The sequence below is a fragment of the Sinocyclocheilus grahami genome, unplaced genomic scaffold, assembly GCF_001515645.1.
Source record: "Sinocyclocheilus grahami isolate Dianchi unplaced genomic scaffold, SAMN03320097.WGS_v1.1 scaffold2029.1, whole genome shotgun sequence".
NCBI classification, from domain to species: Eukaryota; Metazoa; Chordata; class Actinopteri; order Cypriniformes; family Cyprinidae; genus Sinocyclocheilus; species Sinocyclocheilus grahami.
In genome coordinates this window covers 24,934-43,530 of record NW_015507208.1, presented here as the reverse complement: position 1 = coordinate 43,530, position 18,597 = coordinate 24,934, and the positions used below count along the sequence as shown (strand labels likewise).

General features: G+C 43.0%; 1 protein-coding gene across 5 annotated transcripts in view; it reads right to left on the bottom strand.

Annotated features, from left to right (window-relative positions):
• Nucleotides 1-12,235: 12,235 nt before the first annotated feature.
• The window catches only part of LOC107573768 (semaphorin-6A-like), a 30,376-nt gene continuing 24,014 nt past the window's right edge, over nucleotides 12,236-18,597 (bottom strand). For 4 of the 5 annotated variants that reach the window (XM_016260209.1, XM_016260211.1, XM_016260212.1 and 1 more), the window contains one exon: nucleotides 12,236-14,167. In XM_016260209.1, coding sequence (XP_016115695.1) covers nucleotides 13,119-14,167 — 1,049 coding nt within the window. In that variant the 3' untranslated portion in view covers nucleotides 12,236-13,118. The remainder of the gene's footprint in view (nucleotides 14,168-18,597) is intronic. The other variant, XM_016260210.1, reaches the window with a different exon arrangement.

The following is an 18,597-nucleotide window of genomic DNA, read 5'->3' as shown; positions in this document are numbered from 1 at the left end:
TCATTCACAACAGCTTCGAACACGGCTCAGCCAATCAGAGTCAAGCACCGGAACTATCTGCCAATGCGGTAAGAAAAATAATCTTAATTCAAAGGCTAAACAAGATTATTTTTCTTGCTCCATTGGCAGATAGTTCCGGTGCTTGATTCTGATTGGCTGACTCTTAATATTTTAAGTCATTTCACTCGTACAGTAAATGCATCTTGATTCAAGAATGTTTAGATGTTTATACTAGAACACAAGACACTAACACTAAGCAAGAGAATCATTTTTTTTGCAGTGTAAATTATATTTTAATAATATAAAGAAGTTCATTGTGGAGCCATTAATGCAAATGATGAATCTGAATGTTCAAGATTGTAGGCTGTATGGATGTTGATCAGTAAATCGACATTTGAAGTCTTTCTAAAATCTGGCCTGTAGTTAAAGTTGCAATCCAGTCCAATTTATTTGTATAGCGCTTTTCACAGTACACATTGAGAAAAAGTCGGTCTGACACACATCAAAACACATTTCAGATTTAGATATTTATAAAGGGCACAAAATCACCCTCTCATTCCTCGTTCCTCGCTGATGAAATGATCTTCCATTCTATCCGTGCATCTGAATCCCTGACAGCATTCAAGAAACTTCTTCACTTGCTGTAAAATACATTTTCAATCTTACAGTGCATGGCCTACATTTAGACTAAATACAAATGTGGAAGGAAAAGCCTACTAGAGGTCAAATTTAGATTAATAATAATTTCAAATTGTTTAATTTTTAGATATATTGTAATATTGAACTATTCTTTGAAACATTGCAGAGTATATTTTCTTCGACTGAAATATATGGAGAGCAAAATATATATTTTTAATTGCTTTTTATAAAAAATATATTTATACATATTTTGATAATTGTTTAACTTTTCTCAATAATCGCTCTTTTCCAGTGAATGAAATCACACATTCTCTGAAAACAAGCCTTGATATCTCAAGCAGCGCTGCTCCTGAAGCATCTATATCAGCTTTTTTGATATTTTAACTGGAAAACAAGATAAAAAGGACTAATTCAAAACTGATCTGCACTGTAAAAAAAAATTTACGGTAAAAAAAACCCGGCAGCTGTGGTTGCCGGAATTTTATTGTAAAAAATACGTTAGCAAAGTTTTAGGTTTTATGGTTTTAACTTAAATTTACAGTTAAAAACCGTAATTTCGTTAACTGATATAATCTTAATATACCAACCTATTGAATTACTGAACTCTGTTTTGTATCTTTGTAATAAACTGATAACCACCAAATTTAGATAATAACATATATAGAAGGTGCACAGTGTCATTCACACAAACACTAAACACCATCACGGTGACACACATGAAACTGAAATAATGCAATAAACATTCATTTAACAACATTAAGTGTAACACACAACCCTAATGTACAAAACTGATAAGAAAAAACTAAGAAGAAACATTGAATTCTGGGAATGTCAATTTACGGTTATTCACTGAAACGGTATACTACCGTAAAATTAATGTCCAATACAGTTTTTCACCGTCTATAGTAGGGGAATTTACCGTTAACCATTTAACAGGTTTTTACTGTAGCATTTTTACAGCCTTTTGCCGTTAAATTCACTGTAGTTTTTTACAGTGTGGGTCAGTCTATCAGTGAAGTGTCTCCCAATAAACACATCATGTTTGGATGAATCGCAATGAACCTCCGGAGGAAACACGGTTCCTCAAATCCTGAACAGATGAGCACTAAATGGATTAAAGCAATAAATCACCCAAGAATCAGGACTGAGTCATTATTTATTCACCCTCATGTCGATCCAGACCATATGCTGTCAGTTTCTGCGGGGAACTCGAGGGTTTTAGGCTGGTTCCGGAGCTTGAGGTCACTGCGAGAGAGATTTTTAGCAAATGAAGATAGAATGGAGATGTTTGTGAGTTTCTGAACGCCGAAAGGTTTCTGAGTTTGACTCCGAGCTGAAGACAAACGCAGATCTTTGAGTGAAACTGGATCCGAGAGACAGATGGAGAAAATGTGCAGCCGCGGGATTTTCCGCATGGATCCATTGGCACCTGGATTTGGGAAACAGGATTAGCGGGTGTGTAATTATGGCTGCTGTAGGGTGTGTGTGTGTGAAATGTTTCGCTCAGCTTCAAAGAATTCATGAATTCTGCCCTAATTTTAGAGTTCTTGGCTGTGCTGAGATATGAAGGAGGATCTTCTGCTGGAGAACTTGCGATCCTTTCATCGCAGCCAGGTGTTCTAACAAAAATGCTGCTACCAACACTGCATTTTTAATACTGTAAGGTTAGGTTTAGGGTTGGGGTAGGTGTGCACGTAAATAAAGCCTCACACCACATTAATATCATACTGGAAGCAAAATCTGATAGGTAGCATTTTTCGCTGTCGAATTATGCTACCAACCGTTTTAATGGGAGCTAGCAAAATCTGACAGGGTAGCACCATTGACCATAAAAATACAAAGACGGTTCACTCCTATACTGGGGCTGTGCAAAACAATCGAATGCGATTGTCATGCGCATCCCGTCAGTAAAGCCGCTTCTGTGATTAGTAGTTAATCTCCAGCTCGTGCTTTCAGATGGAGCGGCATTTACTACACAGAGCCGTAGTTCACTGACAAGCTACGCAAAATCGCATTCGATTTTTTGCACAGCCCTATCCTATACTTATGAATGGGAGAAACTGCAATGCGCGATATAGTGGAATAGTCCCGCCTTCTAAATGAAAGAGCCAATCGCTGATCAGGAAAGTCATTGCATCACTGCAGCGGCCTTTAGAAGCTCACGTTACACCCGTTACACACTCCCATAGAAACCTGTTGCGCATGCGCAGTCATAAGCGCGATATAACTGTGCATGTGCAGTCGTAATTGGCTGGTCCAGCCTGAGAAATACGCTTTTAAATGCTATTTGAGCATAAGAAACAACATCCATGGGGCAGTTCATTTCAGAATTTCTTACTGATTTGAAATAGGTAATTTAATCGCGAGTTCAGCGAGCAGTTTTTGAGATTTCAGGATTCCCCCGTTCATTTAGATAGGACTTAAACAATGTCAATCTGAGAACAAGAACTGATTTGCAGAGTCTTAACCTGTTAAACTGCCTTACAGGTAATCATGCTCATGAAGAGCAGGCACACAGTTGTCTGCTGCTGACACAGCTGCAGCCAGATTGTCCCGCACATCCTCTCCTGCGCTGGCTTTTGTGTTTTGGGGTTCAGGTGGGTCATCGGCAGGATCCTCCACAACCTCTGGATCAACAATGTCCCCGTTCTGAAAACAGAGGTTGTGGAGCACCGCACAGCATGCAACAACATCTGGCGCAAAGGCAGGACTCACTTCCAGGGCCTTGAAGAAGATGGAGTGCCAGCGTGTCTTCAGCATCCCAAAGGCTCTCTCAACAATGTTATGTGCATGAGCATGTTTGGCGTTGAAGCGAGCCTGTACTGGATTCTGTACAGGCTCTCTGAATGGTGTGATGAGGCAGATGGGCGCACTCAAACAGGGATACCCACCATCTCCCAGGATGCATTTTCCTGCAGGTGGGTACAGGCGACCAGTGTAAACGGGGCTGTTCTTCAGCACCCTGGCATCGTGCACAGACCCGGGTTATCCAACAAAGATATCGAGGAACTTCCCCTTGTGGTCGGTGATGGCCTGCAGCTGAACAGAGTGGAACAGCTTCCTGTTAAAATAGCGTGGAGCATCACTTGCTGGTGGCTTGATCCGGATGTGGCATCTGTCTATTGCACCAGGAAAACTGGAGACTCAGCCAGCTGCGCAAAACCTGCCCCCACTGCCTCCAGGTCATCCGGGGTCGGGAACGTGATCAGCCTCCTCAAAATTCTGATGACTGCACTGCTGATTCTGTGCAGAATGTCATGCACCGTGGACTTTGGGATGTCAAAGCACAGTGACCCCAGCCTGTACGATGCTGCGTGGGCCAGCCAGTAGAGAAACACCAGCACCTCAATATCTTTTTCCCAGCCATGGTCAGAATCTGACTTGAAAGCAGCGATGAGGGATGTGATGGACTGTCGTGAAAGCAGGAGGTTTGGACGAAGGTCAGATCCATCTTCAAAATACAATCGAAGAATTGGCACAGCAGCATTCAGGCGGCAGTAGGCTGTAGGCCTCACAGTCTGTAAATGTGTATATATACAGTATATTGTGACGAGAGGGGCGGGGCCGAGAGCCGTGGGAATGGAGCAAGGCCGGTGGAGTAAATGCTAATGAGCGACACCTGCGCCACTCACCGGTCTCGAGTCCCACGGAGGAGCTCCGGAAGGATAAAAGGAGGAGTGACGACAGTGTTGGACGAGAGAGGACCAGGCCTGGACTTTATTTTATGTTTTCCCTCGCGGACGACTGCCACTTTACTTTCGCTTTGTGTTTGTTTATTTTATTAAAGTTTGAAATGTCCGCCGGTTCTCACCTCCTTCTTCCCATGACTATGAACGTAGTTACATTGGTGCCGAAACCCGGGAGGAAGGTGGGGCACGCTGCCAGAGATCCCTCGCCGCTGTGGTGAATCCGCGGTGCCATCCATCTGGCGCAAAGGCAGGACTCACTTCCAGGGCCTTGAAGAAGATGGAGTGCCAGCGTGTCTTCAGCATCCCAAAGGCTCTCTCAACAATGTTATGTGCATGAGCATGTTTGGCGTTGAAGCGAGCCTGTACTGGATTCTGTACAGGCTCTCTGAATGGTGTGATGAGGCAGATGGGCGCACTCAAACAGGGATACCCACCATCTCCCAGGATGCATTTTCCTGCAGGTGGGTACAGGCGACCAGTGTAAACGGGGCTGTTCTTCAGCACCCTGGCATCGTGCACAGACCCGGGATATCCAACAAAGATATCGAGGAACTTCCCCTTGTGGTCGGTGATGGCCTGCAGCTGAACAGAGTGGAACAGCTTCCTGTTAAAATAGCATGGAGCATCACTTGCTGGTGGCTTGATCCGGATGTGGCATCTGTCTATTGCACCAGGAAAACTGGAGACTCAGCCAGCTGCGCAAAACCTGCCCCCACTGCCTCCAGGTCATCCGGGGTCGGGAACGTGATCAGCCTCCTCAAAATTCTGATGACTGCACTGCTGATTCTGTGCAGAATGTCATGCACCGTGGACTTTGGGATGTCAAAGCACAGTGACACCAGCCTGTACGATGCTGCGTGGGCCAGCCAGTAGAGAAACACCAGCACCTCAATATCTTTTTCCCAGCCATGGTCAGAATCTGACTTGAAAGCAGCGATGAGGGATGTGATGGACTGTCGTGAAAGCAGGAGGTTTGGACGAAGGTCAGATCCATCTTCAAAATACAATCGAAGAATTGGCACAGCAGCATTCAGGCGGCAGTAGGCTGTAGGCCTCACAGTCTGTAAATGTGTATATATACAGTATATTGTGACGAGAGGGGCGGGGCCGAGAGCCGTGGGAATGGAGCAAGGCCGGTGGAGTAAATGCTAATGAGCGACACCTGCGCCACTCACCGGTCTCGAGTCCCACGGAGGAGCTCCGGAAGGATAAAAGGAGGAGTGACGACAGTGTTGGACGAGAGAGGACCAGGCCTGGACTTTATTTTATGTTTTCCCTCGCGGACGACTGCCACTTTACTTTCGCTTTGTGTTTGTTTATTTTATTAAAGTTTGAAATGTCCGCCGGTTCTCACCTCCTTCTTCCCATGACTATGAACGTAGTTACATTGGTGCCGAAACCCGGGAGGAAGGTGGGGCACGCTGCCAGAGATCCCTCGCCGCTGTGGTGAATCCGCGGTGCCATCGAGCATGGCGGAGCAGTCTGCCGCCGTGGACGCTCGAGACGGTGGGCTGAAGTGAGTTGCCGAGGGGGGGCGGACGAACTCGCTGCCGGCCGCCTGGGCTGTGAAGGGACGGCTGCTGTCCGTGAGGGAGCGGAGGAGTCGCCGCCGTTCGCCATAGGCCGGAGCCTGCTGCCATCCACCATGATGGGGAGGAGCAGGGAACGGGGGACTCCTGCTGGCTGCCCGAACTCGGAGGAGCCGTCGCCATCCACTGGGCGGCAGAGGATTGTCGTGCCGTCCACCGAGGGCGGAATCGCGGAAGAGCTGGTGCTGGTGGAGCTCTCCACCATCAGCTGGTGGAGAGCCGAGCGGCAGTGTGTCTGGGACGAGAGAGCACCAGGCCTGGACTTTATTTTATGTTGTGTGTGTGGCAGTTGTCCGCGAGGGGCTGCTGCTTTACTTTCGTTTTGTGTTTGTTTATTTTATTAAAGTTGAAATGTTCGCCGGTTCCTGCCTCCTTCTTCCCATGACTACGAACGTTGTTACATATATATATATTTTTTAGAACATGTATATTATTTATTTATTATGTTTATATTATTTATTATTAGGGATGCACCGATAGGATTTTTTGGGGCCAATACCGATACCGATTTGAACAAACACTTATTGTCTGATTCTGATACTTATTAACTATACCGATAATTTATTTTGAAGCAGGTAATGATGTAAACGTTGGTTAAATTAATTATTAGTTTAACATACATAACATTTTACATGGAAATGTTAATGCTAGTAAAACGCCATATTTGCGTGATCTTGGAAATCTTAGAAAAGTAAATGTTTGTGCCCCCATGACATCACCTCAGATTAATGCCTTGATGATGCACGTTCAGTGCTGACGGATCAGGTCTGTGGAAATCTTCATGTCAGTCTGTTATCCGATGCTATAATCCTGTCTGCAAGCACTTTGAGGTCATAAACTTGCTAAAACAATAGCGGGCGAGCACACACCGGGTTCATGTGAATGCGCCTCTTGATGCTCTCTGCAGATGCGACTCGAGGGCAAGAGCAGCGTAAACCAAACGAGAAAAGAGAAAGAATTGAGTGGAGAGCCAAATAGAAAGAGCCAGTGTTTGTGAAGAATGGAGGATGAGCCGTTCGCTCCAAGACACTGGAGACGCCTTCATCCGAACACTGAGATCACTGAAGAGCTTCACAATGACACACACACACACAGCTCAACACACACCAGGGGCGTAGCCATCATTTAAAAAGTGGGGGGGACGGAATGTCTAGTGTTATACCTGTTTTTTCCCTCGTCTAATTGACAGGTTTTATTTTTAATCATACCTTTTTTGCTTTATATGCTTTATGCTTATATTATTATATATGATTATAAAACAGAAGAAAGAGAGAAAGAAACAAAGAGAAAGAAAGAAAGAGAGAGAGAGAAAGAAAGAAATACAACAGCATGTCACTGGGACAGCACCCTTAAAACACACACACACACACACACACACACACACACACACTCACACACACACACACACACACACACACACACACACACACACACACACACACACACACACACACACCTTAACTGGATGAGGATCTTCTCAAGGTGAGGGAACATCTGTGTGTGTGTGTGTGTGTGTTTATCTCCCTGCATTGTCAGCATGATTTTGAAAGTGGGCGGGGCTGTATGCAAATCGTGTCACAGCTGTAGGACACCTGGGATGGAGGGGGAGGAGCTCATTCATTATGGATGAAGCTGCTGCTGCTCTTTTTTTAGCTTCACTAACCTACATACATGAGAACACACACACACACACACACACACACACACAAACACACACACGTCACACATCAGCTGTGACGTCACTTCCTCCCACTGACCTCTCCAGATCCTCAGTGTCATGAATGAGCGTCTGACCTCTGACCTTTGTGTCAATGAGGTGAGACTTTTACTGAAATCAAATGTTGAGCGTTACATGAACATATACACAAATGTGACCCTGGAGCACAAAAGCAGTGTTAAGTCGCTGGGGTATATTTGTAGCAATAGCCAACAATACATTGTATGGGTCACAATTATTGATTTTTAGATTTTTTTGCACCCTCAGATTCCAGATTTTCAAATAGTTGTATCTCGGCCAAATATTGTCCGATCCTAACAAACCATACATCAATGGAAAGATTATTTATTCATATTTCAGATGATGTATAAATCTCAATTTAAAAAAATTGACCTTTATGACTGATTTCGTGCTCCAGGGTCACGTATATACATGGCTATATTCATGCATTTCCGATGAGAGCATTAATGCTTTTGAATAGGAACAGTAATATAACTGATCCTGTAAATGTGTTAATTAAGCTCAGTAATTAAGCATAGAGTCGTTAGGCCGCGTCCTCTCATGTTCAATGACGGAATCACTCATTCTGAAGTGCTGCTGTTAACAGGATTCAATGCCGCCGCACTGGAAATCATTTCCTCGGAGACAGAAAATCCATCTGACCTTCAGCTCGGGCTGAACTGAGCACTTAAGAGGAGCGCGGCGTCCTCCAGAGCAGCTGATCCCGAGATCTCTGAGACAAACACACAATCTGATCAATCTGAGCTTCCTAAACCACCGTTTGATCAGCTAATAATAATGTACATTTAAAATAATTCTAAAACAGAAACAATAAAAAATTTAATATTTCTTTGTTTACAGTATGTGCATGACCCTTAACTGAAATAAGAGAAGCGTGAACATGTGTGAATGTGTTGATAAATTATCAAAATATTAGCTTGAAATCTCAGGGCAACTTCAAAAAAAATGTTTTTTAAATAAAGTCGTTTAACAAATTTAGGTACATTGTGAGAACATTATTTTAAAATGTCCAGTTTTTTTGTTCTGATAAAATGTTATTTAAAGGTTACAAAAATGTTTACTTTTGTATATATTTTCTCCCAAAATATAACATAATTAGAATGTTTATTTTAATATTCTGAGAACTTTAAAATGCCCAGTTTACTTGTTGTGATTATAAAGTTATTTAAAGGTTACAAAAGTGTTTCTTAATTATTCTCATAATTTTATTTTCACCCAAAATATAACATTAATTGAAGTTATTTTTTAATATTCTAAGAACATTTAAATGTTCAGTTTTCTTGTTGTGATTAGAAGGCTATTTAAAGTACAAACAACATCAAAAGCATGTTCAGGAAATGTTGATCTAAGAATATTTTCTCTCATCTTTGAGAATGGTAAATTTCAGTTATAAGTGCGTTGCATAAACATTACTTTAAGAATGTTATTTAACAGTTATATAACTTTTAAAACGTTGCCTGTTAGCTGGGACAGACTGATAAAACGTTTGAGAACGGCTGGTCTCTGGCAGCAGAGATGAAGCATTCTGGGATAAAACACAGCGGACTCAAAGCGAGCTTTCTTCAGGAGACGAGGTCACGACCTTCAGCAGAAAACTCCCAACAAACTCTGCTGCCTGTCACAGATGATCTGCCTTCTGACACACGACTGAGCTCAGAAACACGTTCGCACAGGCTCACAGGGTCTCGCTTTGTTGTGGTTGGAACTCATGCTTCTCAAGCAGCTTCACACTCTTTATGCCCGAGAGTTTTACAAGCCGAGGCAAAGTAGAGCATCTCGTTCTGATCCCGGTGCCAGCCGCTTTATCCCCGCTTACATCCCTCCATCGCCACGGTCCAGGGATTTACTCCACGCCGGAGGTCTGAACATCACATGGTCTGGAAAACTGCTCATTTCAGATGTAAACATGTCTGAATACTTTCACTCGTTCATTTACAGGCCGTTAAACTGAGTCTGGTGCTGATCTTCATCATTACTGTACGGTTGAGTTACAGTCAGAGTCTCATGAAAGTGTGTGATGAACTACTGACACCATCAACACTTTCACTCTTTGACGAGACCCGTAACAGATCTCCGCACACTTACACAGTTGATTGATTACCTTAATTGCAATATATTTTTTTGAAAGTGTATCAAATATTGCTGTAGCTCAAATATTAGATTGTGGTGCAAGCAATGGCAAGGTCATTGGTTCGATTCCCAGGGAATGCATTTACTGATGAACTTGAATGCAATGTGAGGCGCTTTGGATAAAAGCATCAGCCAAATGCATATATGTGTCCCTGCAGCACAAAAGCAGTGTTGAGTCGCTGGGGGATATTTGTAGCAATAGCCAACAATACATTGTATGGGTCACAATTATACATTTCTCTTTTATGCCAAAAATCATTAGGATATTAAGTAAAGATCATGTTCCATGAAGATATTTAGTAAATGTCCTACCTTAAATATGTAAAAACTTAATGTTTGATTAGTAATATGCATTGCTAAGAACTTCATTTGGACAACTTTAAAGATGATTTTCTCAATATTTAGATTTTTTTGCACCCTCAGATTCCAGATTTTCAAATAGTTGCATCTCAGCCAAATATTGTCCTCTCCTAACACACCATACATCAATGGAAAGATTATTTATTCAGCGTTCATTCAGCTTCAGTTTAGAAAAATATGTTTTTTTGTGGTCCAGTATCAATGCAGATGTAGATTTTGCAATAATTTGCATACATTACCAGCACATAAATATCTGAAGATTGGATAAAGCCAGGTTCAAAACATTTTGATTTTGTTGACAGTTAAAGGTTTTTCCAAAGGGGATTCTCAAAAGACAGAAAACAAATACATTTTCACCATGTTTTTAGGAGTGAGATGTTGTATAAATCAGTGTGAATGAAATATGAACAAACCTTCAGAATATAGAGAGGAATAAAACTGTAAAGTTTGTTGTTTGTAAGAGAAAAAACTCTTTAAAAGATATGGACTGGATATTGAAATCTACAGACGCAAATAGATAAAGTGCAATAAAATCAACACTTTTGGATGTTTTCTGTCCAAACAAACACTTTATGAAAAGCCATAAACAGCAAATCTAAAAATTGACCAGTGCATAAAACACAATGTTTTGCCTGTGGAACATGTATCTAAAATCTGACTTTTATTGCAATGAAAATATGAACAGGGATTGCAGTGAAACATCTCGAGAGTGAAATGTCACAGGTTATGAACGTGATTTATTACGAGACTCATCCTCTCATCAGACAGCGCTTGTAGGGTTCAAAAGGAATGTGATTTATTCAGGATCTTCTGTGAGGTTTGACTCCAGGTTTAGTTATCCGCTCGCAGCTGACGTCAATTAAACGGCTGCTTTATTCAACTACATGAGTGAAATGAGTCTGACAACGGCAGATTACAACATTAGCAGATATCAGATGCTGGCGGTTCAGGATTTCTGACTGTGAATCAGCAAGCGCATCGCAAACGTAAAGAATCGAGTTTGAGGTTCTGGAGGTCAAAGCCAATGTGTGGATCTCAGCTGATTCGGTCTCTGTTTACAGAACACAAAGCGGGTAGTTAGTAACCAAGAGCAGTGAAGACAAGAGCCTTGAGCAAACAGCATGTTGAGACAAAGGCACAGAGACATTCTGTCATCACGTCTGAAGACGGGTGTCTGGAAGGGCCACTCGGGGCTCCAGAGCGATTCTTATCGCCGTGTTTATTCACGGTTAGAGATGCCAAACAATCGAGTCTTTGCTGCGGAGGTGCCAAACCCTCATGTGACGACGCTTACCATCTCACGTTTCACAAAAAACACAAGCTCTGTGACAAGAATCTGAAATGTTTTTATTACTTTTTTCCATTTATTAAAGAGGATTTCTTTACAACATACATTTAGCTGTGAATCAGATGTGGGAGAGGGCCGGTGACAAAACCATATCATACAAGAGTACAAACTCCACTTCCAAAGTCTAGAGGCGTCTAGAAAGGCACCAGCACAAGAACCTCGAGCTCCGTTCGCTCCGAGAGCTGGGTGAATTCAATATCTTCAATGCCAAAACTAGAATCCTGGACGTCAAGTTCAATAAAACGTGTGTCAAAATAGTTAAATAACAATCCCTCATTTTACATCACAACCACAGAGCTAGAAAATTATATTAATCGGAATCTGTCACAAACATTGAAAACATGAATCTGTTTCCTAATATTATTGGAGTGCATATCTACACAGGAGCCAGCCTGCATTCACTGCCTAAAAACTGTTTGATCATGTACATTAGAAAGCTTGTGTGTGTGTGTGTTTGGGAGAAACGTCATATCTGGTTCGTTCCTGTGTTTTTCTCTTATTGCCTCGAAGCAGCCCGATCCACAGATACACAAGTCATCTACAAACAGTGTAAAACATCATCTTGACTTTGTGAAAAGTAAAAAAGGACAAAGGAAAACAAAATCAAACATTCTTCCAGCACGACTCCGACGGTTCATTGGCACAATCAGAAATCAAGCACAAAGTCATGTGTGGTTAGCAACGGGAGCAGAGTCGACAACACCTACATTCTTCAATTACGTGTTTTTTTGTTTCTTTTTTATAATCAAACGAGGGAAACAAACGTCATCATAAGAACTACGACAGTTAACAGCTAACAAATGCTTCACTACTCAGGGGTGTAAGGCACACATTTACAGGTGGAAGGAGAAAAACAGGCTTGTTTGGACATGAACGAGAGGAAACCGTACGTCTGAAAGCATCTCAAGTGCGGCGAGAATGGCACTCGGATGGACTTTCAACAGAAAGTCACGAAGATGAGATTGAGGAGCTCCTGTCAACCTGTGGGCTGTAAGCTCTACCCACAAGCCCCTCTGGCACGGCTCGAGAAATATTCCTTCCGTACGGAGGCTTCCAGAGTCGTCTCTGATTTTGCTTAGCAAGAGATAGTGGACAGAAGTACTGGCTCCAGTTTAATGACTTTAAATAGATTAATTCAAACTAAAACGATCATTCCCATCTCAGTCAAGCCTAAATGAGACGCTCTCTCTGCAAAAGCACTTTATTAAAAAATAAATACAACCCGCGATTAGTATTAACAGTCACGTGTTATTCAGTCGACGTTTTCAGTAGATGTGTTGAACTCTTGCGCGAAGGCAGAACTCGATTGCTTTGTCCAGGCGGTGGCTTTTCACAGTTTTCCATGGTAAACTCCAGCTTCTATTCCCATCTGTGCGTCCAAGATATCTGTGGCGTCTCTCGTAGCTTCCGCGCCCGTCTCCGGTGTGCTTTTGGCAACAATGCGGCCACCTTCCCAGCTGGAGTTCCTCCTTTTTTTGGGAACAGAGACACGCATCAGCCTGAGCTCGACATGTATTACAAAATGTACAAAACAAAATAAAGAAAAGTGAGTTGCATTTCCTGTACACAGCTGTACAAAGCAGACACACTTTCACGTTCCCCGTCTTTCATCCTGCTGCGCTCGATTATGTGCAGGAGTCTCCGGACTTGGCTTTTGTGGAAAGGGACACCAGATTCGGTTTAGGAGGAACGTCAGGTTTGAGATGCCTGGGGAGAGAGCCGTATGAGCTCAGGCTGGGATGGCGCGACAGACCGAGGATCGGCGGCGGAGAGGTGACGTGCATGGAGTCCACTCGCTGCGGAGCGGGCGGAGGAGGTGTCTCCACACGGAAACTGTGGTTCCTGGACATGTGGGATGAGTTGGACGAGTTGGTGTTGTGCTGTTTCTTGAGGCCCGAGCTCATGGGATAGCCACGGCCGTATACGGACGAATGCACGTCCAACCTCTTGCCCATTTGAGGAACCATGGTTCCCAGAGACGCCTCTCGCTGGGGGACTCTTGGAGGCGCTCTCTCGCCATCCGCCAAGCTTGGGCTCTTGAGGGACTTGTACTCCAGTGTGGCGGCCTGGTCAGTGGCGAGCTCTCCGCGGTGCGGTTGCTCTACATACTCATGCTGGTGTTGGGGCAAAGGCAGCACTACCACGCTGGGGATGTGGCCCGGAGACGCCCGCAAAGGCAAATCCGTCGGGATGACCACAGAGCCCATGGAGGGCAAGTCTTTGGTGTAGGCGTTGATCAGGTTCTGGTTGCGCTCCCACTCGCGGCTGCCTCGGCTGGGTTTGCGCCGCGGCTGCATAGGCGTGGATTCGGGCGTGGGCAGAGCGGTCAGATCCAAGTGCTCGTCAGCTTTGATGAGCATCTTTCCGTTGGCCAAGCGGCCGTTGTGCATGAGTGGGGTCAGAATGGCTTCTGTCCGTCCGTCCTTGGCTTGCGTCTCGAAGAGCCCCGTCAGCTTGGTGACGCTGTTCATGGAGCCCCGTCGGGACTGAACCGAGTCCTTATCTTTGCGGCCGGGCAGCTCGAAGTCCCGCCGGCGGTGATGGTCGCACACGCAGTAGACCACGATGCCGGAGAAGATGGCACCCATGATGAAGGCGAGGATGATGGCGATGGCCAGGAGCGTGACGGGAACCATCTGATCGCGATCTCGGTGGAACGTCTCACGGATCACCCCTGCAAACAGAGTTTCGCAATGTGTTATTAAACGACACAATTCCCAAAATTCATCTAGAATGCAAAACTAGGGCCGTTCACACAGAATGCATTTTCCCATTTCATTGCACTGCTTTTCCGTCGTTTTATCGATGCAAACACGCACTAGATGGATACGTTTGACCTTTGCATTCACGGGCCATTTTTACGGCACACATCTTTGCCAGGATTTCTATATTGCCTAAAATATCCAGGTTTTGGCTGTTTGCGCTGTGCAGATCGATCGCTGTATGACATCTGCGAGAGCTATAGAGAGCAGATGGCTCGTTATACCTTCGAATCACGCTCGCTGTACTTTGATGTCATACAACAATCGGTCTGCGCAGCGGCGCTTCAAGTCGAACGAACACACCTAATGTGCACATATTTGCATCGCTTTGACCGTTCTCTGTAGATCCCGCCTTCTCATGTGCCACGATTGGTCGATTATGTACAATACCTGCACGTTATTGGTCGATCATTACCTTTAGCAAGTATGAAAACAGAGCCAAATGAAGAGTTCAGATGCAAAAGCCTCTAAGTGCCATCTGAAATTTTCTTCTAAAATGAGCATTTGTCTCGGGCTCCAATGTTTATTTTGAGTTATTTCACTTTAATGGCAATGAAAATAACTTATTCACTGGCATTAAAGTGAAATGACTGAACTTACACATATAGGAGCCTGATAAAAATGCTCATTTTGGAAGAATATTTCAAACGGAACTTAGAGGCTTTTGCATCTGAACTCCTCAAATACAGAAATCCTCGCCAGGACACGTCCCGTAAAAATGGCACGCATGGCCACCCTACGTTTGCCGTCTTCTGCAGCATCTTGTGCATGAAACGGCATTCTAAAAACATGCCGCTCAAGTTAAAATAAGTTCAACTGTTTTAAAAACGTGTCTTGAGACCTTGCATTTCCCCCCATTCCACTAATTTTTCAAAGCAAAAACATGTTCTGTGTAAATCGTCCCTTAAGCAGCAATGCGCACGTCGATGCATGCTTAAAACCAGGACTGCTGGATTAATCTGCAATACAGATTCAGATAAAACTACCATCTTGATATCTAAAGGAGACAAATACTGTGCATTCATTTACACTCATGGATGAAACTGCGAGGTGTCCTGTGAGATCGCTGCACTATTGTATTGAGAAATGCTAAATAATGTTAGCACATCAGCGCAGATGTCTTAATCTATTCAATAGCTGAGGAATTAGGTTACATTCCCATTCCCATCCAAACACCACAAGCCACAAAATTCTCAGCAGATCAGCCATTTAAAATACACTCAGGTGCTGCTATATTTCCACAGAGGCAAATAAATCCAATGTTTTACAATTGTTGCAAACTCATAAAGCTAATCCATTAGATGAGGCAGGAGTGTTGTTCAGTGGGGAGCCCAGACACATTAACACACACAGTCATACAACAATCGGTCTGCGCAGCGGCGCTTCAAGTCGAACGAACACACCTAATGTGCACATATTTGCATCGCTTTGACCGTTCTCTGTAGATCCCGCCTTCTCATGTGCCACGATTGGTCGATTATGTACAATACCTGCACGTTATTGGTCGATCATTACCTTTAGCAAGTATGAAAACAGAGCCAAATGAAGAGTTCAGATGCAAAAGCCTCTAAGTGCCATCTGAAATTTTCTTCTAAAATGAGCATTTGTCTCGGGCTCCAATGTTTATTTTGAGTTATTTCACTTTAATGGCAATGAAAATAACTTATTCACTGGCATTAAAGTGAAATGACTGAACTTACACATATAGGAGCCTGATAAAAATGCTCATTTTGGAAGAATATTTCAAACGGAACTTAGAGGCTTTTGCATCTGAACTCCTCAAATACAGAAATCCTCGCCAGGACACGTCCCGTAAAAATGGCACGCATGGCCACCCTACGTTTGCCGTCTTCTGCAGCATCTTGTGCATGAAACGGCATTCTAAAAACATGCCGCTCAAGTTAAAATAAGTTCAACTGTTTTAAAAACGTGTCTTGAGACCTTGCATTTCCCCCCATTCCACTAATTTTTCAAAGCAAAAACATGTTCTGTGTAAATCGTCCCTTAAGCAGCAATGCGCACGTCGATGCATGCTTAAAACCAGGACTGCTGGATTAATCTGCAATACAGATTCAGATAAAACTACCATCTTGATATCTAAAGGAGACAAATACTGTGCATTCATTTACACTCATGGATGAAACTGCGAGGTGTCCTGTGAGATCGCTGCACTATTGTATTGAGAAATGCTAAATAATGTTAGCACATCAGCGCAGATGTCTTAATCTATTCAATAGCTGAGGAATTAGGTTACATTCCCATTCCCATCCAAACACCACAAGCCACAAAATTCTCAGCAGATCAGCCATTTAAAATACACTCAGGTGCTGCTATATTTCCACAGAGGCAAATAAATCCAATGTTTTACAATTGTTGCAAACTCATAAAGCTAATCCATTAGATGAGGCAGGAGTGTTGTTCAGTGGGGAGCCCAGACACATTAACACACACACACACACACACACACACACACACACACACACACTCACAGACAGACCACACGGTTAGCGTGGGTCCAGATTTTAGAGATGTCTCATGCACTCGGAGTCTCGTATCGTTTTGAATATTCGTGGCTCTTATGTGGGCTTTGGAAAACGCTCCGGATCTTCTGAAGGAGTCTCTCTCTAAGATGACAAAACGGCGTCACGCATCTGATCTGAGGGGGCGCTTCTATCTTTTTAACTTCACTCTCATTGTTCCTCTCTGGAGACAGTCTGTTTGATGTTTCATGTGTCTACTGTACGATACCCTTGAGAAATGACACGGCTCTACCGGATTCGTTTTCAAGTTGGAAAGACTCTTCTTTTTCGTGAAAAGTACCACAATATATTCAGTTTATAGAGCTGTTAGCACAACCAATTTATACGTGACCCTGGAGCACAAAACCAGTCATAAGGGTCAATTTTCTGAAATTGAGATTTATACTGAATAAATATATGAATAAATAAGCTTTCCATTGATGTATGGTTTGTTAGGATAGGACAATATTTGAAAATCTGGAATCTGAGGGTGCAAAAAAATCTAAATATTGAGAAAATCATCTTTAAAGTTGTCCAAATGAAGTTCTTAGCAATGCATATTACTAGTCAAACATTAAGTTTTGATATATTTACGGTAGGACATTTACAAAATATCTTCATGGAACATGATCTTTACTTAATATCCTAATGATTTTTGTCATAAAAGAGAAATGTATAATTGTGACCCATACAATGTATTGTTGGCTATTGCTACAAATATCCCCCAGCGACTTAACACTGCTTTTGTGCTGCAGGGAGACATTTGGTTTATTTATGAAGCACATCTAGAGACACGTGACGTGATTGTCAGAGCTGGACTCGTTTGGCACAGATGAAGACTCTTCTACATCTCCCGAAGGTTAAAAGCTCTTCGAACTGAGGATGAGGAGGGCACCGCCAGCACTCAGAAAACCTTTGAAGATCCTTTCTATCCTTAATGCACTGTTACTCAACTTCAAAGAGCCATAAAAAGGACAAAACCTGGAGAAACAGAGGGCTGCAGACGGACCCTTTCCACAAACAGTTTCAGGGTTCAGTTTATTCTCATGCTGACATACACTGGATTTGGACACTTGAAAATGTCTGAAATATTGCCATTAACTGACATGACACAGGATATTATTCAGCATTATCATTAGTATGATTAAAATGGCAATTATTACAGTGACTAAACACTAATCAATAGCGTGGATGAACTGTTCTCTGAACGTCCTCATGATCAATGTTGCCAAGTCCGTGGTTTTCCCGCAGAATTGGGATACTTTTATACAGCTGCCATGGGTTGTGTTTCTAGTTCGTGGGTTAAAGCAAAAAGAACGTGATTTCGACTGAGGTGGAACCCATTTTCCCCCAAAACGCAACTGGACTAGTTTTGTCTGTGATTGGGCTGGTTTTGTTATGTAGACCTGGCAACCCTGCTCATGCTATTTGTACTTGATGAACGTTCTAAAAATGATTTTGTAACCTTTAAATAACTAATCACAATGTTCCCACAACGTTTGTATGACCTAAAGTTGTTAGCTGGATGTCTGGAGTCTTGATTGATTGACGAACGCTCCACTATCAGTGCCACACACAGTTTGACACAAAAGATATTTATTAGAATCTTTTGACAGTGCTAATGTATTCTTATGTTGTTATTTCTGTTTTATAACACTTAAAACTGCTCACGAGTGTTAGAGAAAATATCACAGCAAAATATCAAAGTTAACTGCTAAATGAATAATGTTGAAGCTGAAGACGGTCAGTTTTCTTAACGTTCCCCTAACATTCTGTGTTTGCTGGGTGTTGGGATTTGGTTACAGATTACAAGTTACCCTATT